Raw genomic sequence first — 25,024 nt, forward strand, 5'->3', positions numbered from 1 at the left:
TTTTATTATTATAGCTAAGGTAGCCAGTGTTGCTATAGACAAATAGGTGTGTTTAAATTTAAAGTTTGATGCATTTTTTACATTAATAAACTTTATTTTTAGAGTAATGCTAGGCTTACAGTAAAATTGAGCAAAAGTTCAGAGATTTCTCATATACTTCCGACCCCCACACGTACACAGACATTATCAATATCTCCCAGCAGAGGATACATTTGTTGTTGTTTTAAAGATTTTTAAAATTGATTTTTAAAGAGAGAGGGAGGGAGGGAGAAGGAGAAAGAGAGAGAAACCTCTGTGTGAGAGGGAAACATTAATCGGCTGCCTCCTGCATGCCCCCCACCAGGAATCAAGCCTGCAACCCGGGCATGGGCCCTGACCAGGAATCGAACTGGCAGCCTTTCAGTGCATGGGATGATGCCCAACCAACTGGCCAGGGCAAGGTTACATTTGTTAAAACTGATGAACCTACTTTGACACCCAGAGTCATTAGTTTACATTAAGGTTCACTCTTGATGTTATATATCCTATTGGTTTTGACAAATGTATAATGAAATGTATCTTTACCATTATTGCATCATACAGACATTTTTTAAACTATTAGAGTAAAAATGTAACTTTAATAATGTCTAAAGTAATATTTGTTATTAACTGCATGTTAATGCCACATATGCTGTCTAAATTTTATAATTCTGTGTTCCTAGTTCCATAGTCTGTAACGATGTGCACATAAGTATGCTCTCTGTACTTAGCACTTGGCTGTAGTGGTGGGTTTTCATAACTGCTGCATGTGTACACACTCAGAGTGAAGACGAAGTGGCTAATTTCTCGGCCCCTCTTCCAACAGCGTCTTGGAGAGCCACTTCCAGTCCCAGAAGGATTGCTATGAAAAGGAGATAGAAGCTTTAAACTTCAAAGTGGTGCATCTAAGTCAAGAAATAAACCACCTGCAGAAGTTATTTAGAGAAGAGAATGACATCAATGAAAGTATTCGTCATGAAGTTACCAGGCTGACGTCAGAAAACATGGTATGGTCTCAGCCATGGGCCCCGGTTGTGGGCACTATTCTAGAGATGTTATTCATTAGCCAAGTCATATGCAGTTTCTTGGCAATAAAACAATGGATCAGACTTATGTTTTCTAGGAGTGAAATACTTGAGTCACAAGAGAAACTTACATTATCCCAGGCTGGAGAGCACTCTGATTTGAGAGTATGTGTTTTTTCCATAGGATGGGTCCACATTCTCTGTGTGTATGTGTGTGTGTGTTTTCTAAACCTAGCCAATACCCCTTGGAAATTGAGAAAAGAAACATTAAGGTAAAAGGATAATTTGAGAGGGGCATGCATTCAGGTCAGCCTCTACTCCTGCTTCTCATCTCACCTTTTCAGAGACCTTCCCTCCTGTGATGCCCATTCTTTCCTCCTGCACATGTCTCATCCTTTCTTCTAGCTCACGCCTACTGGCATGGAGAAAGGCTTCAGAAATCTCCTCACTCAAAACTATCCCTTTCTTGGCCCCATATCCCCGGTAGCTACCACTCCATTTCTTTCTTCTTTCCTTTTTCTTTTTTGGTGATCCTCACCCAAGGATATTTTTTCCACTTATTTTTTTAGAAAAAAATGGAAGGGAGGGGGGAAGGGAGAAGAGAGAGAGAGAGAGAAACATCGATTTGAGAGACACATCGATTGCTTCCCGCATGCTCTCCAACCAGGGCCAGGGAATCAACCTGCAACCCAGGAGCGTGCCCTGGACCGGTGGAACCTATGACCCGTTAGTGCTCAGGCCGACACTCTAACCACTGGGCTGTGCCAGCCAGGGCACCACCCCATTTCTTTGGGGGAGTTGTCAGACTTCTCAGCAGCCATCCAACTGCCACTTCTCCATTCACCTCCCATTTGCTCTGTGGCCACCCCATTTTGCCATGTGCCCCTACCACTAATTGGCCTGTCTGCATCCAGCTGAGCACAGAGGGTTCATTTCCATCCTCCTCGTTGTCTCCCAGGGCACCACCCTCTCCTAGGTTTCTCATCCTCTTTGCCATTCACAGGCTGCCCCTTCTCTGCTTCTTTGCTGTCTCCTGCTCCTCTGCCTAACCTCGAACTACTAGGACCTCTCGGGTCTGTGCCAGCAGGTGAGGAGCTGTGGCCCTGGCATAGCCAACACGTGGAGCAGGAGTAAAAACCTTCACATCTTTGTTTGGTCCTTGGGTGAAACTTTCATGAGGAATCTGTGGTGAAATCCAATTGCACAAACAAGTATTCTTCATTTGAGCATTAGCGGTGTGGGTGTTTTTATAAACTTGGGCAACAGAAAAACTGTTTTTACCTGCCTGAGGGTAGAGGTGACAGACGTTTAAAAAAACTGCAGAGGCGGACAAGGACAAAGGATTGAGCCCCACCTGGAATGCAGAGGGCGCAGTGCGACCCCCTAGAGGTGGTCCGTCCCTAGGTGAGGTCTCTGGGTCTGGACCAGAGAGGCTGGCTGCCACCTCTTCACATCACCCTCCCTCAGCTCAGCATAGAATTCCCATCCGCCCCTGCCCCACCACTACACACCCTTCTCTCCGGGAGACATCCTGATGGGGACCGTGGCTGTGTGGAACTGCTTTCTCTGAGCGTGCTGGTATTTCTTGTGACTATATAGGTCTCAAGGTAAAAAATCATGATACCAATGGAGTATAATGTCTTAGCTAGCCTTCTTATACAATTCACTAGAGGCCCAATGCATGAAATTCGTGCAAGAGTAGGCCTTCCTTCCCCCGGCTGCCAGCACCAGCTTCTCTCTGGCACCCGGGACCCGGGCTTCCCTCACAGCCCAAGCTTCGTCCCGAAGGTTGTCCTGAAGGATGGCCGGAAGGATGTCCAGTCAAATTAGCATATTACACTTTTATTATTATAGATTAGATGTATGTTCCATGGGGTTAAACTCCTTAGCAGTTGGGTTTGCTTCTGATGAGCTCTGAGATTTTAAAGTTCATAGATGAAAGTATTTCATAGTCTAATATTTCTAATTTTTCTCTAAAGATGATCCCAGACTTTAAACAGCAAATCTCAGAACTGGAGAAACAGAAGCAAGACCTTGAAATTCGCCTGAATGAACAGACTGAAAACTTGAGAGGTAACTGGACCCCTCAGGGACCTGCTTTTAGAAAAAGGTTTTCTCCACCCAGGACATGACGGAAGTCACTGTACTCAGGGTCTCACACTCTGACCTCCCGTGGGCCAGGCAGTGGCGTGAATGTGAGGAGTGGGCTGGGTGGAGGGTGCAGTAAGGTGCATGGGCATCAAAAGGGGGAAGCTGCCTCAAGCTCTGGGGATTGTTGCCACATAGGCATGCAGGCGCAGTGTTGCTTGATAGTCCTGGTTTTTGGTTTTTGGTTTTTTAAGAGAAGCCATTTTTATGTGAAGTAAAAATTTTATGCGAAGTATCACAAGTTTTAAACAATGACTTAAAAATATTTTAAACATTGTTTATGCCAAACAAAACCTAATCTCTAGCTGGATGCAGCTTAGGACCCCTGACAACTATACATAGGACCAAGCCCAAATCGGAATCCAGTGATATGGCCCCAAGTACTGACAGTTCTTCTCACTGTAGGAAAATTAGAAGAATTTTCTAATGAGTTGAATCACACTCGAGAAGAAGAGGGAATACACCCCAAAGAGAAGGAGAAGCTGATGGATGACATTCATGCAATGCCAGAGGTCAGCGAGGGCTTGAAGAAACAGGTTGAAACTGAACCCAAAGTGGAGAGTAGCCTCCGGCAGGGAGCGTCTCGTCTCACTATGGAGAACAGGGTGAGGAGTGGACCAAGTTGTTGATAAATGAGTGCCTGCCTGTGTGCAGATGTCACAGGAGGAGGGACAGGCCGCCTGGAGCACACGCTGAGCAGCTGTGGACCAAAGCCACAGTCAGAGCACCCTGTTTCCTTTTGCAAAAGACAGGTGGTCTCTGAGGTTGAGCCCACTCAGGGGAGGCTCAGGGCTCACAGGGACATGCCTGATAAAGCAAAGGGAGGTGGGGTGCAGGGGTCCTGCGCACTGTCTCGTGGTGGCACCCATCTGGGAAGACGATGTCCATGTGTTCTCCTGGGGGTATGTCCTTCCTACAAATTTCATAGACAAAATGTTCTTCCATGAAATGACCATGGTAGTAGGCAACAGACTTTAAATCATGAAAGTCTTCATCAAATTGAAGAGGCCCTTGTCAAAATGAAATTTGGCAGCTCTATGTCGGTCCCCAGCGATTCTTTTGATATTAATTGGTGTGTGAAGCCTACAAGACTGAGACACACTAAAGTAGCAGCTGGGTGCTTTCCTAGGGGCTGGAAACTGAGGCCCTTCCAGGCTGGGCAGCCCCTACAACGTGCCCAGGGGAGGGCTCACCAGGGCAGTGGGCACCTGGACATGCCCACAGGCCCTGCTCCCCATGGTCAGGGCCCCCCCATTTTCTATCTCACAGGAAAACTATGATAGGGTGAAATTATATTTTACAGTGTCAGGATTTGACTTTGAAGAATGATTATATCTAAAAAGAGGAATCCAGGGAGTTTGATATCTAACAGGAAATAACACATTCCAGTCAGGGGCGCCCAGATGATGGCCATCTTTTCTCAGGGGACACAACCTCCTCAGAGAATAGACACATCAACTCACACCAAATAAACAGCTGTCCATTGAGCCTGTGTGAGGCTCTCCTGCCTGCCTGCGTGTCCCTGGGTCTCAGTTGGGGCCAGTGGTAATGGGGGTGGGCCATGAGTATATTGCACGTCTTGTCCCGTGTGAACTATCATTCCTTAGCTGTGAGTGTGTGCCTCTGGGTATGTATCAGGCCCTAATTGTGTGGGATTTGTGTGAGTTTGTTCCTGATGCTCCTGGACCAGTGAGGTCCCACGCAGTGCCCCTCTCAGGAGCCCCAGGTGTGTGGCTCTGTTCCCAGGTGGGGACGGGCCAGCCTGCTGCCTCCACCCTGAGCTGGGGAACAGTCATAGCTTCCTGTTTTATATCTACATGGTCCTTCCAACAAACTCCCCCTAAACCAATGAGGAGCCTCAGTGCTACCAATGAGCCAATGAATATGCCACAAAGGAATTTAATTCCTATAAATTAGGTGCTGGTTTTACCCACAAGTGAGGCTTAACTGTATTAGTTTCCTAGAGTTCCCATAACAAAGTACAACAAACTGGGTGGCTTAGAACAATAGAAACGTGTCCTCTCATACTTTTAAAGGCCAGAAGTCCAAGTTCAAGGTGTTGGCCCAGCCATACTCCTCCAGAGTCTCTAGGGGAGAGGATTTCCTTGCCTCTCCCAGCTCCTGGCATCGCCTGACATCCTTGGTTTGTGACAGCGCACCCCCAATCTCTGCTGTCCCTTCACATGGCCCCCCCTCTGTATCTCTGTGTGCCCTTTATCTCTGTTATAAGGACAGTCTCAGTGGATTCAGAACCCACCCCAATCCAGCGAGTTATCATATTGATCTGTGGTTTAAATACAACAGCAAAGACCCTATTTCCAAATGAGTTCACACTCAGGGGTTCTCAGTGGACATGAATTTTGAGGGTACACTATTTAATCCCATATCTGATCCTTTAAGTCAAAGAAAATCCTTATTTAGAAAGAAATAATAAAAACTTTTAGTGATCATCTCACTATTTATCAAAGAAATTCTAAATTAAAACTAGATAATATGTTTGCCCCTGAAATAATAGATCTTATGGTGCTGGTGAGACTGTCATCATATATGGTTTCTGGGAACATAAACTTGCCGGAAGCTAATTCCAGCAGGTCATAAATGCAAGAAGTTCATCAAAAGGTTGATGGACCTTGAGCCTTCAGCAAGGGCTGGAAAATCATGTTATTACCTATTGGAATGGCCAAAGGCATTTTCCCAAACCTAAAAAGGATGCATAAATGATTTCTTGCTGCCAGACAGCTGAGGGCATTTCAATCTACATGTTATTGCCTCCTGCTGGCCAAACACCTGAACAGCCATAGGCAGTTCCCCCAATCTGACAATGGATTCTGTATGCTAAACCTTGCCTTTGATATGTATAACTACTTGCTTTAGGACAATTTGTGTTAATAAAAAGCAAGGTGTCCAGAGAGACAGAAGGACTTGGTTTCTTTAGCTGAGTCTCCTCTGGTTCCCCAAAATGCCTTTCAGAATTATGTTTCGTCTCTAGACTCTTTAATAATTTACCACAGCCCCTTCTCCAGATTCCTGAACCCTTCTAGATGCTGGATAAGACTCCTGGCATAAACTGGTATAAGCTCTCTAGGGAGGTGCATTCCCTTTGACTCAGTGATGAACCACTAAGATTCTATTCCTAGTAAGTAATCAGATATGTGGACAAATAATAGTGTTAATAATCATAACCAAAAAAAAGAGGGGAATAAAGTGGATGTCCAATAAAAGTGGGTAGGTTAATTACTGTATATTACTGTATCCATTAAAGTGACGGTGTGGGTATGTTATCAGACATGGGAAGGTATCTGCAATATAATTTGAGAAAAAATATAGGCTATAAAACTTCACATACAGTATGATCCCAATTTTATAAAACATATATGTGCCATATTAGAAAAAAGAAAGGAGTGAAATAAAATGTGAGCAGTGGCTTCTTCCAGATTATGGATTGATGGGTGCCTTTTTGGTTTTTAGACGTATAATAGGATGGGCTCAAGTTAGAAGACAGCATACCCACACCCCCACTTCAAAGGCCAGATAAAGTTCCAAAGGTGGTAGCAGGGAGAGAGGTGGCCACAAGGGAAAAACAGCACGATTTCCCTCTGCCCAGGAGTCCCCCAGGGGACGCAGGGCCGCAGTGACTGCGTGGTGGGCATTGCTGAGCTGGAGGGGCCCAATTCCTTCCTGTGCCAGAGCCCCTGGGAGTCAGGAAGAACCTGAAGACCCTGTGCTCTTTAGAGGAAATATTTATAGGAATCCCAGACTCTCCCTGTTCTTGAGCCAAAATCAGCCTGGGCAAGGCCCACCCTTTTCAGGAAGGAAGGTCAAAGCCAGGACTCCAACCTCTGAAGAGTTTCTCGGCCTCCAGCTTCTGACATTCAGGGAGCTTACTTTCCCACATTCGTGTTTTTTAATTCTCTACAACGGACATTATTTTATTAAGGGGAAAACAGATCAAGATAAGTGTGGTATATGCACACAATAGGATATTATTCAGACACAAAAAGGAATCAGGTACTGATACAGGCTACAGCATGAAGAAACCTTAAAAACATTAATGGGAGAAGCCAGGCACAAGGGTAGGTAGAGACAAAAGTAGGTTAATGGTAGCCAGGAGCTGGGAAGGAATGGGAGACGAGGGGGTGACGGCTAAAAGTCACAGGCTCTTTTTGGTACGATGAAATGTTCTGGAATTAGATGGTGGTGATGATTACACACAGACTATATACAAACCATTGTGTAGTATAGTAATCTATAAGCTATATGTGAATTGGGTGCAAGTTATAGCTCAATAAAGCTATTACCAAGAAATCAATTTAGATGCTTCTAAGCTAATGGTCTTGTTTCTTTTGATCTCTGCAGGATCTCGAAGAAGAGCTAGACATGAAGGACAGAGTGATTAAAAAGCTACAAGACCAAGTCAAGAGTCTAACTAAGACAATTGGAAAAGGTGGGAGAAATAACATTCATTTTCTTATTTCTTGAACTTTCAGCTAAGGTCAACGTGTGTTGATGAAATGTTTAGTTTTTGATGTGGCCCAAAGTCTTTGAAACCCAAAGGAATGATTCTCAACTGGCAGGGTTTGGGGCTCAGTGATGGGAAATGGAAAGAAAGATCCTTGGAGGCAGGCAGATCGCTCACCACCCCTCAGATAATTCCACGCCTGTCCTTCCCAACCCTCGTTGTATCCTCGTTGTTGGAATGGATGAATGAACTGCCATCTCTGCATAAGGACTTCCACAGCCTACCTCCCACTCCTCACCTCTTTGCCAGAGTCTCAGTCCTTTTGCCTCTAAGATTACCTCCTTTGCCTTTCTCTTATCACCTCCAACTCAACGTGTCTAAAGCAGAAATGCATCAGCTTCCCTTCCTGTATTAGTTTTCTATTGTCATAACAAATTACCCCAAACTTAGCAACTTAAAACAACAAACACTGTGTGTTGCTACACACAGTTTCTGAGGGTCAAGAATCTAGAAGCAGCTTAGCTCAGTGCTAAGTTGCAGTCAAGTCGACAACAGGGACACAGTCATTTGAAGGCTAAACGGGGCTAAAGGATCTGCTTCAAATTCATTCACATGACTGTTGGTGGGAAGCCAGTATCCCCTAAACACTGCATAGGTGCATTAGCTTCCAGGGTTCCTGCAAGGAACATGCCCACATGTAAGTCTTCACACTCAAGAATACCCAAAGTTAAGGGGGAAAGGAGGACCTATGTAATACTTTCAACAATAAAGATTAAAAAAAAAAAAAAGAATACCCAAAGTATCCTTATCAGATACATCTGCTTCATTTATTGTTCTTCCTGGTCCAGATGCAATTTACCAATCAGAGGTCATTCTTTTTTTATTCTTATTGAATCCTTTTTTAAAAATCTCATCCAAGGATATGTTTTTATTGATTTTAGAGAGAAAAGGGGGAAAGGAGGGAGAGAGGGAGAGAGAGAGACTTCGACATGAGAGAGAAACAGGATGAGCCACCCAGCCAGGGCCAGAGGTCATGCTCACCATAAACAGTGTTGCTTAGTAAAGCAGTTGACACTCTACCTTTATCGGTCTCCAAGGGAACAGAGCTAGTAAGTTAAAAGAGAAATTCTCCCGCAGTAGGAAGAGAGTTCTGTAACTCTTTATCTACACCACCACCTTTTTCATCCACCAAAGGCTACTCGCTTTTCTTGGCCCAACTGGAGTGCTACCTCCTTCAAGAAGCATTTTCAACAGCTTCAGTTCAACTCTGTGTGAATCCTTATGGCCCTTGTATTCATTTCCTGTGGCTGCTAAAACATCACCACAAAATTAGTGACTTGAGAGAGTGCAGATTTATCCTCTTAGAGCCCTGGAGGTCCGAAGTCCAGAATGGCGCTCACTGTGCTAAAATCAGCCCGGCAGCATTTCTTCTGGAGCCTTCAAGGGAGAGTCCATTCCCTGGCCTTTGCCAGCTTTCAGAGGCCACCGCATACTGTGGCTTGTGTGCCCCTCCCCCATCTTAAAATTCAGAAGCATGGCCTTTTTGAAATCTTTCTGACTCTCTAACCTCTGCTTCTGTCATCAGACCTCATTCTCTCAGAATGTACATGAATCTTTGGGGACCAGAAGAGAGACTGTGGCCCACCCAAAATGCCCCTCTCCCAGTCCTGGGAGCCTGTGAATATGTCACCTTACGTGGCAGGAGAGATCTGCAGGTGTGATTAAGTTAAGGGCCTTGAGATGGGAAGGTTATCCTGGATTATCCACATGGGCCCAATACAATAAGAGAGGCAGGAATGTCAGAGCGAGAGAAGGTGATATGAAAACAAGTAGATGGAGAGGAGATATGTGGAAGCCAGAGTGATGTGGCCATGAGCCAAGGAATTCAGATAGCCTCTGGAAGCTAGAAAAGGCAAGTAATGGATTCTCCCCTACAGCTTCTAGAAGGAGCACAGCTCTGCTGATTGATTGATTTTAGCCCTATGAGATCCATTTTAATCTTCTGATCTCCAGAACTATAAGATTACAATTTTGTGCTGTTTTAAATCACTGCATGTTAATTTCTTACAGCACATGGGACACTGATACAGTCCCCTCAGGGTCATGCACTTTGGTACTTTGCACACCAAGTGTTTCGTGAATCTTGCTTCCTTAACTGTAGCATCAGATCTTAAAGACAGGGGAGGGGCCACCTCTTGGATTGCGTTCGTATCCCAGTGTGCTGGATGCGTGCCAGGATTTCTTCAAGGATAAGTCAGCCTTTTCAGCAGAGGCTACACTCACTGATATACTCACAGATAAGAATCACTATCAGAAGAAATTCTTCACAACTCAAGAAAGTTTTCATTGATCTGAAATCCCCAGAAGTTCCGGTGCCAACCAGTCAGTGTAGGATAGAAGGAGATGAAGAGTCCTATTGTAAAGCCTGTGGGAGTTGTTTTTGAGTGTTTAATTGTTTACCTCTGTCTACAGCCAATGATGTGCACTTGTCCTCGGGACCCAAGGAGTACCTGGGAATGCTGGAGTACAAGAGGGAAGACGAGGCCAAGCTCATTCAAAACCTCATTCTTGGTAGTGAAACCTGGAACTCTGAATTTTGGCTTTATTTTGCAAACTTGAACATCAGCCATTGCCACAGTCCCGGGTGCTGGCAGTCCCTTCTCTTCTTTCACTGCTCCTTGCCCTAGCTGGAGTTTCTCAGCCTCAGCCATGTTGAGCAGATACTAGTAATTCTTTGTGAGGGGTGCTGTGCATTGTAGGATATTGCGAGGCATCCTCGGCTCCCACCTGTAGAAGCCAGTAGCAACTTCTAGTCATGACAATAAAAAGGAATCTCCAGACATTGCCAGATACCCCGAGGGGTTGCATTGCCCTCGGCTGAGAAGCACTGCCCTAACCCCCTCCCAGCCCTAATCACAGGGCCCGGATAGAAGACACACTTCCGCAGCAGCTTCGGGTCTCAGAGCAGGGTCCCTGGTGGGAGTGAGCGTGGCTCCTGTGCCCTCTTTGACTTCTGCTGAGAAGTGTATTTGCAGGCAATGTGACTGGGGCTTCCCAGCAATGCCCTGGTTGCAGGGATGTCCGTGTGCATCATGCTCAAGGGTTGGTGGTCTGAGAACTAATGGGACGAGACTGTCTTCACCATGACAACCACATGCCTCTTTATCAACTGGTCCTGGGATCTCAGAGCGGAAAGCCGCTGTGCAGCCTTACTACCTCCTCATCTAAGGGAGGAAGGAGCACCCCGACCCTTCCTTTCCACCCTCACTGGGGCACAGCTTTGGAGCCTCCTCTTTGTCCCCCCGTTTTTTATGCAGCCACCGGGACATCTTTGTTTGCTTATCTTAATTTGTTCTATAAAGCTTCTCTCCCCTTCATCCCACCTGTCTCCCCACCACTCTCTCCTTCCCAAGCCAGCAAGGCCTCCTCTGCGGGACTGTTGTGCTCCTGTTTTCCAGATTCAAGGCAGGTGCATGTGAGCACTGAGATCGTATTGCATCCTCGTCATAGAGGCTGGGGTGGGGTGCAATTCTTCTCTTACGCTAGAGATCTGAAATCCAGGGTCTCCACACCAGGGAGAAGGCACTTTGCAAATAGAAGAGGAGCAAGTAGCATCTTAACATTTTTGCCAAAAGAAGAGCCAAACTAAATTCCCCAAACAGAAAAGACATGCCTGTGCATTCAGGCATTGCCTCGAGTGCATCAGGCACAGAAAAGCAAATAGCCCCGCCCCATAGTCAGAGGTTCCTTAGGGGGAGAGCTAACCACAGCGGTCACCCTCACCGACTCCTTCTGCTCCAGACCTGAAGCCCCGCGGCGTGGTGGTGAACATGATCCCTGGGCTGCCGGCTCACATCCTGTTCATGTGTGTACGCTACGCAGACTCTCTCAATGACGCCAGCATGCTCAAGTCCCTCATGAACAGCATCATTAATGGCATCAAGCAAGTGGTTAAGGTAGGAACTACCTTTGACACTGGCCCTTGGAATCATAGGTCCTTTAGCAACATCTGTGGGGATGACCAGATGCCCATCCTTCACCTCCTGGCTTTGGTGAACCACGTGATTCCTCGAACCAGTCTGAGGCCCAATCGGTGAAAGAAGCCAAGTTGTTAGGAAAAGACAGGTTAGGTCAGGGATCCCCAAGGGTAGGGATCTGCCAATTGACCTTGAAGCCTTACCTGTGAGATGACAGCCTCGTAGCCACCACCCACTATTTCTATCCCCTCAGGGTGTCAGAGTCCCGGCTGTAATGTAGGAAGTGTGAAAGGTGAGGAATGGGAAGGCCTGAAAAATTACTCATCTATAGCTGTCCCTTCTAAAACTATAGTGTGCACCCTTAGTCCCAACTCAGAAACAAAGACGAGCTGCATATTAGTAGAAAGCAGTAAAATACAGATCCAATATTTTCATTCCCCTTCCACGTGGGGAGCAATCTTTGATGTTGGGATATATTTGAATTTTTAGTTGCAGAAGGTCCTTAGTAAAATATATGTTCAGTAGAATCATGAGTAGTTAAATCCTACTTTAAATATCCCAGGAAGAGAGAAGAGTAAAAGCAGTGGATGCATGAGAGCTTAGAGTAATTCTTCCCTCCCCTCCTAAAAATTGTGTACCAAGAATTCATCTGGAGTCAAGAGGAGAAAATTAGCATTTGTTTGGTCCTGGGTCCTTTATTGTCTTTGTCTTCACAGCAGCTACCAGAGCGTCCTAGGAAGGGCCGCCCATATGTGCTATTTCCCCTGTCCATATTTTCATAAATCGGGTTTTCTTAGGACACACTTGCATTGTATCCCAGGATGCAGGCACACAGTATTTGCCCTGTCTTGCTGCTCTGGAATGTTTAAATATTTAGAAAGTGAAAGATGCCTGACACGAGGAGTATAAATACTTTCCCACCAGCATCTTCTGTCTCAGCTTCCCCAGCAGCTCCCTGTCCTCTGCCTTTGTTGGTGCCAGTATCTGTCCCTTCCGCTCTGGTGCACAGCACATTGAAGCAACCCTCACTTGGCCCCACTCCCTTAGCCATGGTGCCTTTGCCTCCACCCCCCTGTCCCCCCCCCCCCCCCCCGACTGCCAAAAGCGTTTAAACTAGTGCTCTTCACCAATTCTCTTTTTCATCCCTTGCTATCTGGCTTCTACTCCGTCACTCCACAAAAAGACCACCGGTGATTCCTCTTGCTGAATCCAGTGGTATTGCTGTAATTCCTATTCTCCTTAAATGGAAAGAAGCAGTAGCATCATCCCAACAGTCCTGGATCCTGAGCTTTTGTCTGTCCCTCGCTTTCAAGGAGGACCATCCTCCTGCTTCTCTCAGGTTTTCTCAGCTGCCCTGGTTTCCCATGGTCCCTCCATCCTCTGAGCACAGTCTACATCCACCACATGGGCAATCGGCCACCTAATTACTGTGTCCCATATGTTATGTCCATCCTCCCAGTGGAGAGGAAACTTTGGAAGGCAAGGCCCAAGATTGACATTTCTCCGGCATTCCTGCAGGGCCCGATTTAAGCTTCAAACAAGTAACCTGCTAAATAACATAAGGGCCTATCATTATAGCACAAATTTAATAAAGGCTTTAGTGAATAAAAGAGGACTCCATTTTCGGCAAAGGCACTAACTAACCAACAGGTAAGGTAAGTCTGATGTTGCTCAGAGGCACCAATAATCACCAACTCCACCTTTGTCTTTTCTTGTTTTGTTTTGTTTGTTTGTTTAAGGAGCATTTAGAAGACTTTGAGATGCTGTCCTTTTGGCTTTCCAATACTTGTCATTTCCTCAATTGCCTGAAGCAGTACAGTGGAGAAGAGGTAGGAATGCTTGCCTGCTCTGTGTTCTGTGCCGACTGCCGGTCTATAACCTCCTCATGAGCCAGAGCTCACTACAGGGGTAGGAATTGGGGCACCCAGCTCCAGGGACAGCCTCTGCCCTTGCTGGCTTTCTGGCTGCCTCCTCACCCAAGAGGTCAACCTCCTATCACCAGGTAACAGAAGTGACAAGCAGAAGACTTCTAAAAAGAGGCTTAGACTTTGGGCATGGTACTGAGCCTCAGTATCCTTGAGTTTTAAATCAATGGGGTAGACTAGATGATTTTTAAGTTTCTTTCTGATTGTCAAATTCTGAAGTTTTTAGTATTATGACTCTAAACTACAGCCTTTAGTTCAACATGCCTGTTTCTTCAGAGCTGTTCTCTATAAAATTCTGGTTGTTCCTTCATAGTCCGTAAATCCTTGGCCATTTTGAAGGGACTGACATCATAAAGGAGTTTTCCACCTCCAAGTATTCACAGAGCAGAATTTCATTGATGAAATAATAACAAAATCGCTTTCAGGGTTTTTACTGCTCTCCAAAATAGTTGCACCATTTTATAAAGTGTCTCACTCAGTAGTGTATTAAGTTTCCAGTGTCTCAGACCTTCACCAACACTTAGTATTGACAGACATTATTTACCAAGCTCATGGGCATAAAACAATACCTTGTTGACTTCAATTGAAATTACTTGATGCCAGTGAGATCAAGCATCATTTCATATGCTTATTGGTCATTTGGGTTTCCGTTTAAACTACCTATTTACATCTATTCTTTACTTTTTTAGGGGTGATTTTTTCTTATTTACTTATAGAAAATCTTATATATTATGGATAGATTGTGGTGTATCTTCTAATTTTATTTATGGAGTTCTTTTTCATACACAGTTTTTGAATTTTTATGAACTTAAATCTATCCTTATGTTATATGTTTCAAGAAATTCTCCCCTTCCATGAGATCATGAAGATATTCTCTTACTTTCTTCTAAACTCTTACAATTCAAATTTAGAATTTACAATTATGCTTTTACCTATCCCAAATTGGTGCGATTAGCTATTCTACGTTGACTTGTGAGGTCATGAACTCATATCTTCTTCCACATGGATAGCCAATTGTCCCAATGAAGAGAAAGTAAAACAAAATATAAAAGTATTCCTACTGGAACTATAGAACAAAAGGAGAAATAAGACAATCCAAGCTCTGACTAAAAGGAATGCCAAAGTGTATAGGGGAGGGGAGGTGGGAAGGAGAGGGGAGACACAGGTCGTCCCTTTAAGAAAAACTTGCATCTATGAGGCATTAATGGAAGAGGATATTATATTATACAACAGCATTTACTTTTTAGTCCTATTTTTGCCCCCTTCAACCATGTACACCATGTTCTTTCCCCTGTCTATTTTTTCAATTACTATATTTTTATTTCTAAAATTTTAATGGTTCTTTTTCACCTCTGTCTTTTATCAAAGTGTCCTATTCTTGTCTTAATGTTTTCCTTTTATCTCTTGGGACATGTTAAACATATTGTATTCATCTGCCTGGGCTGCTATATACAAAATACCATAGACCAGATGACTTAAAGAAAGTCATTTTCTCACAGTTCAGGAGACTTAAGTCCAGACCAAGGTGCCAGCAGGGTTGGTATCTGGTGAGACCTTTCTCTCTGGCTTGCAGACAGCCACCTTCTTGCTGTGTCCTCACATGGCCTTTCCTCTGCATGGGGGCGGAAAGAGATTGAGCTCTTTAGTGTCTCTTATTATAACACTAATCCTAACAGATGAGGGCCCTACCCTTATGACCTCATTTGACCTTAATTCCTTCCTTAGAGACCCTATCTCTAAATAACCACATAGGAGGTAAGGGCTTTAACTTATGAATTGGGGACCACGGGGAGGCATGAACAGTCAGTCCATAGCACACATTTTATAATATTTCAGAGTAGTGTATAATCTGCAATTATAAAGTCATGAATCTCATTTATCTACTGCCCTCTTATAGCAGTTTGTATCCTTGGGTGCTTTGCAGTTTTTTTCTGCGAGCTTCCATGGGAGTGGTTTTCTACTGTGGCTTACAGGCCTGGGGGCACGTATTTGTAGGAGGAGCAGGCAGTACAGTGACACTTAGTTAATTATAGAACATAAGTGCTACTCCAAACATCAAGAACCTTTTTGATACAAATCAGACATTAAATTGTAAAGTGTGGGAGTATAGTAGAAGCTAATTATAACATCATTAATAGAGATAGTATTTTCATTTCCTATGTGTCTATATTATTTTAATATTTATATGCCCCAAATTACTTTCAGGAATTCATGAAGCATAACAGTCCACATCAGAACAAGAACTGCTTGAACAATTTTGACCTGTCAGAATACAGACAGATTCTTAGTGATGTGGCTATACGAATATATCATCAGTTCATTATCGTCATGGAAAATAACATTCAACCAATAATAGGTAAGAAAAGAATTGATAACCAAAAATATTTATAGTAACATTGAGGCGTTAAAAAATAAATCAGGTGTATGGTTACAATGTGTGGTTATAAAGAATATAATTTCTAAAACCAAGAAAACTTAGTTGTGTATATGTGTACCTTTTAATTCTTTGTTTGCTTGAAGCAATTCCATATATCAAAGTACATGGTTCATAGTTTTTTCCTGTAAGAGCGATTCATCCTGAGGGGAAAACAGTGGAAGAGCTGCAGCTATTTATATGGCTAATCCTGGGTCTTAGACAGGTGTTTCTGAAATCCTGAAGTCCTACTTCCTTCAGTTTTCTGAAATGTAAATACTTTAAATGGTCGCAGACCATGAGCTACCATGCTAACCTGCTTCCATTCCTGCGATTCTGAAAGAAGAGGTCTGCAAGCCTAGCCAGGGGCTGCTGCCCTGTTGAAAACAGCGTCTGTCCCATCCACCCTGCAGCCTGTGCTCCCCAGGCCTTGATTCTATCGCTTTGTCACAGCTACATCCACTACTGACTCTTGTAGAAAATGTCGCACCTCCTGAAACAGGCACATAGAGCAGTGAGAAAGTCCTCTGGGTGTCCCCCTGCAGTGCCGGGCATGCTGGAGTACGAGAGTCTGCAGGGCATTTCCGGCCTGAAGCCCACGGGCTTCCGCAAGCGGTCGTCCAGCATCGACGACACGGACGCCTACACGATGACCTCCGTCCTGCAGCAGCTGAGCTACTTCTACAGCACCATGTGCCAGAACGGCCTGGACCCCGAGCTCGTGAGGCAGGCAGTGAAGCAGCTCTTCTTCCTCATCGGGGCCGTCACGCTCAACAGCCTCTTCCTGCGCAAGGACATGTGCTCCTGCCGGAAAGGGATGCAGATCAGGTAAAACCCAGACTCCACCCCTTCCTCCAGGAGGCTGGCGGGAGTAATGCTCATCAAGTCTGACACACACTCCGGTCCTCCTTCCCCAAGGGCTGTAATGCCAGGGGTAGGGGGCGGGGGCAAGGTGACTCTTAGAAGCTTAGAGTGTCTGCCATCCACTGCCCAGACCGCCTCCCATCACTCCACACTGTGCTAATTTGAGCTGTGGCAGAGTGGCTTTAACTGGGAACTAGTAACCCTGTATTTTAAAACCCTGCCTCTGTGGTTATCATACACGCACCCAGGGTTTACTGACCACCACCTCTGTGAGCAGCACTGCCTGGTGCAGGACAGAGGAAAGCAAGGACAGGGCTCTGTGCCAGACATAGGCCTCATAGATGTTTAGCAAGTGTTTATTGAATGGATGAATGAATGGGCAGAGGAATGACTTTACAGACTGCTACAGGAGACTTAGCTGTGGGGTCTGGGTGGAAGGGTAAGATGCAGACAGCATGTCTGGAGGAGAGAGAGGAGCGAATCATGGACCCTAGGATGGCAGCTGCAGTGTAAGCACTTGGCTGTCATCTTGTCTTTATCTTAAGAGAAAAAAAATATATATATATATATATATATATATATATATATATATATATATATATATATATATATATTTCAGAGACAGAAAGGGAGAGGGAGAGAGAGAAACATCAATGATGCACGCCCCCTACTGGGGATCGAGCCTGCAATCCGGGCATGTGCCCTGACTGGGAATCAAACCATGACCTGGTTCATCAGTTGGTCGATGCTCAACCACTGAGCCACACAAGCCAGGCTGTGGTTTGATTTTCTGAACATTCCATGTGCAGAAGAATATATATTCTGTGGTTGTTGAGTGGGATGTTCTATAAATGGCAATTACTGATGGTGTTTTTCACTTCTATACAGGGTGGGGAAAAGTAGATTTATAGTTGTGAGTACACAAAACACAAAACAGTTTATTCCCCCTACATCTCATTTGTTGTTGTTTTTTGTTGTTGTTGTTTTTATATTTTTTTTATTGATTTTTTACAGAGAGGAAGGGAGAGGGATAGAGAGTTAGAAACATCGATGAGAGAGAAACATCGATCAGCTGCCTCCTGCACATCTCCTACTGGGGATGTGCCCGCAACCCGGGTACATGCCCTTAACCGGAATCGAACCTGGGACCTTTCAGTCCGCAGGCTGACACTCTATCCACTGAGCCAAACTGGTTTCGGCCCTACATCTCATTTGGATATCATTTTCCTTCTGCCTGAGGAAATTCTTTTAGTAGGGCTTTTAGAGCAAGTTCACTGGCAATTAATTCTCTTAGTTTTCTTTTACCTGAACATGTCTTCATTTCACCTTCATTCCTGAAATATATTTTTTGCAGGCTTTAGCATTCTGGGTTGACAGTACTTTTTTCCCATCACTTTAAAAATGTTTTACTTTATTCTGGCTTTCATGATTTCTGATTAGAAATGCACAATCATTTGAATTATTGTTTCCATACAAGTAATGCATAGTGTTTCTCTGGTTGCATTCAATTTTTTTCTTTGTCTTTAGTTTTCCACAGTTTGATTATGATGTGTCTGGGTGTGATTTTCTTTAGGTTTACCCTCTTTGGGGGTTCCCTGAGCTTCTTGAATCTGTAAGTTTGTACATTTCACCAAATTTGGGACATTTCCAGCCAGTATTTCTTCAGATACTTTGCACCATAATTTCTTCTTTCCTTCTGGAACTTTGGTGACATAAATGTTAGATCTTTCATTATTGTCCTCTGAGTCCCTAAAGTTTGGTTCATTTCTTTCAGGTTTTTTCTTTTTCTTTCTCTGTGCTCTTCAGTTTGGATAATCTCTATTGATGCCTTAAAGTTCACTGGCTGTTTCCTCCACCATCTCTATTCTGCTATTGATCCTATTCAGTGAGTTCTTTTATTTGTTATTGTATTTTTCATGTCTAAAATTTTCATTTTTTAAATACCTTCTATTTCTTTTCTGAGACTTTCTATCTTTTCATTTATTTCAGGATAGTTTGTCTTTACTTTTTGGAGCATTTTTATTTTAGCTTCTTTAAAGTCTTTGTTGGGTAATTCCAACATCTGTGTCGTCTCAGAGTTGACATCTGTCGATTATCTTGTTTAAATGTGAGTTGAGCTTTTCCTGGCTCTTTATATGCCAAGAACAGATACTTCTCAACTTATGGGGGTTACATCCTGATAAACCCATTACAAGTTGAAAATGTTGTAAGCTGGAAATGCATTTAAAACATTTACCGGTAACCTACAGAATATCATAGCTTACCCTAGACCCGTGGTCAGCAAACTGTGGCTCTCGAGCCACATGCAGCTCTTTGGCCCCTTGAGTGTGGCTCTTCCTAAGCCTTAGGAGTACCCTAATTAAGTTAATAACAATGTACCTACCTATATAGTTTAAGTTTAAAAAAATTGGCTCTCAAAAGAAATTTCAATCGTCGTACTGTTGATATTTGGCTCTGTTGATTAATGAGTTTGCTGACCACTGCCCTAGACTACCTTAAACGTGCTCAAAACACCTACATGAGCCTAAATTATTGTCCTCGGAGTCCCTAACACAGAACCTATTTTATACTAATTTGACTAGCTCATATAATTTATTATAAATATCACTTCACATCATCGTAAAATTGAAAAATTGTAAGTCAAACCATCATAAGTCAGGGACCATCTGGTAATTCTGAATTGTTTCCTGGACACTTCTAATATTATACTATGAGACTCTGGGTCTTTAAGTCCTTTGGAGAATGTGGATATTTTTATCAGATAGTCGTCCCATTTGGGTTCAAGCTGCAAGTTCTGAGTATCCCCTGGGGGCTGTGGTTCCCATGTCAGCTCATTTTTCAAAGTCTTTGTAATGCTATTTGGTTCTGTCTCATGTATAACACACAGTGGCCAGACTGAAACTTGGCTCTTGCTCTATCCCATAGTTTAGTCCTCAAATCTGTATGTGCTACTGAGGGTCAGATCCATGCGTGGGCTCAGGGGTGCGCCCAGGAGTTCATAAACAACTTTAAGGGGTCACTTTCCCAAGCTTCTTCCTCTCCATAACCCCCTGGTACTTTCCAGCTCCCTGCAGATCCCCTGTTTGCTGCCACCCCGCCCTCCCCCCCCCCCCGCCCCCCCCCCGCCCCCCGCAACTGAAAATGGGGGCTTTACTTTATTTTATTTATTTATTTATCCCCACGGAGGATATTTTTCCATTGATTTTTAGAGACAGTGGAAGGGAGAGGGAGAGACACAGAGAGAAACATCGATGTGAGAGAGACACATCAATTGGTTGCCTCCCGCATGCACCCTGACCAGGGCCAGGGATCGAGCCTGCAACTGAGGCATGAATCAACCTTGACTTGAATCAAACCTGGGACCCTTCAGTCTGCAAGCCAACGCTCTAGCAGCTGAGCCAAACCGGCGAGGGCCGGAGACTTTACTTAACTCGCTGTGTGGCACAATTCCCAGAAATGTCCCCATCTGGGGCCAGGTGGAGGGAGGAGAGAGCAGTGGGAGTTCTTAGGCCATAGCTCCTCCAGTTGCTGGAACTTCCCTCCTCTCAGAGTTTTAGGTTTCTATTGGACCCTTTGCCACCATTGCCATCACCAGCTGATTGTTTGGGGCTTGACTATGAGAGAATGGAGAAAAAGAAAGAAAATGGAGAAGAAAAGAAAAACAGGAGGTTCCCACCCTCTCTCTGAGCATTAGGACACCCCTCTCAGCTCCTAGAGCCAGAACTAGATTATTCCTCCTGGAGCTTGTTGTTGGCCTCAATGTTCACTACTAAGTTTCAGGCTGCTTTGAGTTCAGTCAGGCCAACGAATAGCAGGAGGAAAAAACTGGCAAACTCACTATCAAGTGGAGATACTTCAAAGTCTGGTTTTCTTCCCCGATCCACCGGCTACTGTTCACTTTTCAGAGTCCCCAGACAGCTGCTCCAGGCATTCCATCCAGGCTTTACAGTTGCGTTTGGTGGGAGAGGCATTGTGGGGGGTGCTTTCTCCATCGTAGCAGGAGCCAGAACTCCACCGCAGACTTTTGAGCAGGAGAATTAACATGCTCAAAATTCAGATTTAGAAAGTGCTGTGGCAGGATTAAGATGGGTAAGAAGGAGTGAAATGGGAGGCTCATTAGGTATCTATTGTAATAAGAACTCAAACTAGCGGGACAAAATAGACAATGAAAAAAAATGAGGGGATGAGCCAGTGCAAGAGGTGTTACTTCACTCATTGCATTCCTGTGGAATACACTAATTCAGCATTAGCGCCTCAGTGTTATAACCAAAGAGAAGAATCCCCCTCCCCTGATCACCTAGTTCAACACTTCATTTCTTAAAACAGCTTCATTGATATGTAATTTATCTGCCATGAAGTTCACCCATTAAAAGTGTATAATTCAGTCGTTTTGGGTATATTTACAGAGTTACACAATCGTCACCATAATGTAATTTTAGAACATTTTCATCACTCCAGAAAGAAACCTTATACTCATTAGCAGCCACTCTTATCACTACCCACACCCCACCTCTCCTTCAGCCTACACAACCATGAATATATTTTCTTTCTCTATAGATTTGCCTATTTTGGACATATTTATAAATGGAATCATAAAATATATTGTCTTTTGTGACTGGCTTTTTTCACTTAGCATAATGTTTTCACAGTTCATCCATATGGTAGCATGTACTAGTTCTTCATTCCTCTTCATTGCTGAATAACATCCCATTTATGGATATAGCACAGTTTATTCATTAGTTGGTAGACATTTGTGTTGTTTTCATTTTTTGGCTAAATTAAAAACTATGGCCTGGCTAGTGTGGCTCAGTGGTTGAGCATTGACCTATGAACCAGGAGGTCATGGTTCCATTCTAGGTCAAGGCACATGCCCGGGTTGCAGACTCCATCCCCAGGAGGGGGCGTGCAGGAGATAGCCAGTCAATGATTCTCTGTCATCATTGATGTTTCTATCTCCCTCTCCCTTCCTCTCTTAAATCAATAAAAAAAAAAATTTAATTAAATACTATGAACACTTATGGACAATTTTTGTGTGTGGACGTTTTCAGTCTTCTCGAGTGCATATCTAGAAGTTGAATTGCTGGGTCATACGGTTCTTTTATGTTAAACATTTTGAGGAACTGCCACACTATTTTCCTTAGCAGCTATCCCATTTTACATTCCCACTAGCGATGTATGAGTGTTCTCAACATTCATTTACCCAGAGAGTTGAGTAACTTTCCAAGCTCACACAGTGGGCTGGTGAGAAAAAACTCATGCTTCTTAACCTATGATAATTAGTGATAGAAAGGAGAATTAAAAACCTCAGTGGACTGAAAGAAAAGCCTTCTGCCAATTTAAAATGTTCTGCCAATTTAGGAAAAGAAATTTAATAGTTTTTATACCAATGTAAATCTTCTCTACAAATGCCACTATTTTTTCCCCTTTGATGATTTGCAAGTCTATTATTGACTATTTTAATAGATTACTTTATAAATTATTGTAGTAACTATACTTTGCTCAGATTTTCCGCCAAAGTTTATAGCTGTTATAGTCCCTCACCCTATACTATTATGATCCTTAGAACCAGGAATCATGGTCCTACACCCTCATATTATAAATGAAGAAACTGCTGGACTGTGGTCCTGGTCCCCTCAGTGTACTCTGGTACCCTCTCAGGACACACTAGGGCAGGGGTGGGCAACCTTCTTGTGAGTGCGTGCCAAAACCAGCAGAATCTCTGACTCAAAATTCTTTTGCATGCCAACCCTAATTTTTTGAGAACATGTTATGCCTACTTGATATCTCTTAAGGTGTACGTATGTGAAGAATCTTGAAGAAATAATAAAATTCATTCGAGCGACAAAAATACATATGATGATGAAAAATACATTTATTTTTTAATGTATACATGTTATGTAAAATTATTTATTTATCTAAAATGCACCTACACTGAATTTATCTGAAAAATAAAAAAGTCGATATTAAGAAAAAAATTGTAAATGGAAGATTATAAGAGAGGGTTTCACGTGCCAGCAAAAGTTACTGGTGTGCCATGTTTGGCACGCGTGCCAGGGGTTGCCCACCCCTGCACTAGGTGATTCAGCACCTTCCCCTAACATGTCCTATATGGATTGTCTACCATTCTCTGCTTATTTGGCTTTTACTCCAGGTGCAACATCAGCTACTTAGAAGAATGGCTTAAAGATAAGAATTTGCAGAACAGCTTGGCCAAGGAAACTTTGGAACCTCTCTCTCAGGCAGCCTGGTTGCTTCAGGTCAAGAAGATCACAGATAGCGATGCCAAGGAGATCTTCGAACGCTGTACCTCACTGTCTGCTGTGCAGGTAACCAGGCTTGCTGAATGTCTCCCTGATCTTCACTGACAGACCCTATCATTGGTGTCAGCTTTCCTGGCCTAGCCAATCGTGGGGTGCACCTGAGTCTCTGTGTGCTTTTTGGTAGCATAGTATCTCCCATAGCCCACCCTCTTATCTCATAAACATTTATTAAATACTAAGACCAGGCCTTAAAACAACAAAAGTGCATATGACATATTGCCTACGCACTAAACTTCCAGATGTGGATGGGGGTGGGAGGCTGCAAGAGGAGAGTTGTCTGTCATCTAATTGTGTGATTTGTCTTTGCTCCCTTCCATGCACTTCTCACTTTGTTTTCTTTCCTTGGAAAGAAAGAACACATGGTTCCTAGAGCCAATTATAGTATAAAGGAGCTACCTGTGGTTCCTAGCTATCCCAAAACCACCTGAACCATTATATCACAGGCAGAGCTGTCTTTTTTCATGGTCTAGCATGTCTTCTGTGTGGTTTGCAGATCATAAAGATCCTTAATTTATACACGCCTATAGATGACTTCGAGAAAAGAGTGACTCCATCCTTCGTTCGCAAAGTACAGGTGAGATCCTTAAAAATGTGACTTTCAATTTTCAGTAGAAGACAATTGTATTTAACTAGAGGCCTGGTGCACAAATTCGTGTACCAGTGGGGTCCCTTGGCCTGGCCTGTGGGATCGGGCCAAAACCAGCTCTCCGACATCCCCCGAGGGGTCCCGGATTGTGAGAGGGCGCAGGCCAGGTCAAGGGACCCCACCGGTGCACAATCGGGGCTGGGGAGGGATGCGGGAGGTTGGCCAGCTGGGGAGGGACCACAGGAGGGCTCCAGGGCATGTCTGGCCCATCTTGCTCAGTCCCGATCAGCCAGACCCCAGCAGCAAGCTAACCTACCAGTCGGAGCATCTGCCCCTTGGTGGTCAGTGCATGTCATAGCAACTGGTCGACTGGTCGACTGTCTGCCCCCTGGTAGTCAGTGCATGTCATAGCGAGCAGTTGAGCGACTTTAGCATATCATTAGCATATTACGCTTTGGTTGGTTGAACGGACAACTGGATGACCGGACACTTAGCATATTAGGCTTTTATTATATAGGATTAACATTACAGAAATCCAGGATTAAAGCACATTCACCAAATAAGCAGACAAAGCAGCAGGAATTTTCCCTGTCAGATTCCCAGTTTTCAGAGCCCATGTTACCTCAGGGAAGGGAATGAAAACACCAAAGGTGACTGACATTCTTAGTTCCCTCAGCAGGTCCTACTTCTTATCAGCCTTTGAGTGCCACGCAGGTGAGCAGAGGCTGAATGGAAGCAGAGACCTGTGTACCCGTCTTCCTTGTTTTAATCCCAAAAGTTTCTTCCCCAATGAACTAGGGCAGCAGTTCTCAGAGTTTGGTTCAAGGATTCCTGGGGATCCTCGAGACCCTTCTGGGAGGTCTGCAAAGTCTCCCTTTTTCCTTCCATATCTGTACGAGGCCAACTTTTTTTCTTATACTTCAACCAAAAAAATGAATCACGATAGGTTGAATACAGAAGCAGATCTGAGATTCATTCTACCTATTAAGTCAGACATTTAAAAGATTTACAAAAACATTAGATAATACCACTTCTCACTAATCTTTTTTGTTTTAAAAATATAGTCAATAAGAATATATGAACATGTGTTGGGTTTGCTCTTGTTATTTTTTTATTATTTTTTTAAATTTTATTTATTTATTTATTTTGCTCTTGTTATTTTAGTGAATGAACACATTTTAAGTTATTGCTTTATTTACTAATATGGTAAATATCAGTAGTTAGACCCATATACACGAAGGCTCTTGGAATCCTCAATAATTTTTAAGAGTATAAAAGAGGTCCTGAGA

The 25,024-nt window shown here is 43.8% G+C and overlaps 1 protein-coding gene across 1 annotated transcript in view; it reads left to right on the forward strand.

Annotated features, from left to right (window-relative positions):
- MYO5C (myosin VC) overlaps window positions 1–25,024 on the forward strand; it is a 94,265-nt gene that overhangs the window by 66,969 nt on the left and 2,272 nt on the right. The window contains exons 29-39 of the mRNA XM_059701089.1: window positions 845–1,025; window positions 3,023–3,116; window positions 3,597–3,796; window positions 7,548–7,635; window positions 10,123–10,221; window positions 11,452–11,606; window positions 13,367–13,456; window positions 15,758–15,908; window positions 16,511–16,793; window positions 22,981–23,155; window positions 23,643–23,723. Coding sequence (XP_059557072.1) covers window positions 845–1,025; window positions 3,023–3,116; window positions 3,597–3,796; window positions 7,548–7,635; window positions 10,123–10,221; window positions 11,452–11,606; window positions 13,367–13,456; window positions 15,758–15,908; window positions 16,511–16,793; window positions 22,981–23,155; window positions 23,643–23,723 — 1,597 coding nt within the window. The remainder of the gene's footprint in view (window positions 1–844; window positions 1,026–3,022; window positions 3,117–3,596; window positions 3,797–7,547; window positions 7,636–10,122; window positions 10,222–11,451; window positions 11,607–13,366; window positions 13,457–15,757; window positions 15,909–16,510; window positions 16,794–22,980; window positions 23,156–23,642; window positions 23,724–25,024) is intronic.

This window comes from Myotis daubentonii, chromosome 1 (genome assembly GCF_963259705.1).
Source record: "Myotis daubentonii chromosome 1, mMyoDau2.1, whole genome shotgun sequence".
Lineage (NCBI taxonomy): Eukaryota > Metazoa > Chordata > Mammalia > Chiroptera > Vespertilionidae > Myotis > Myotis daubentonii.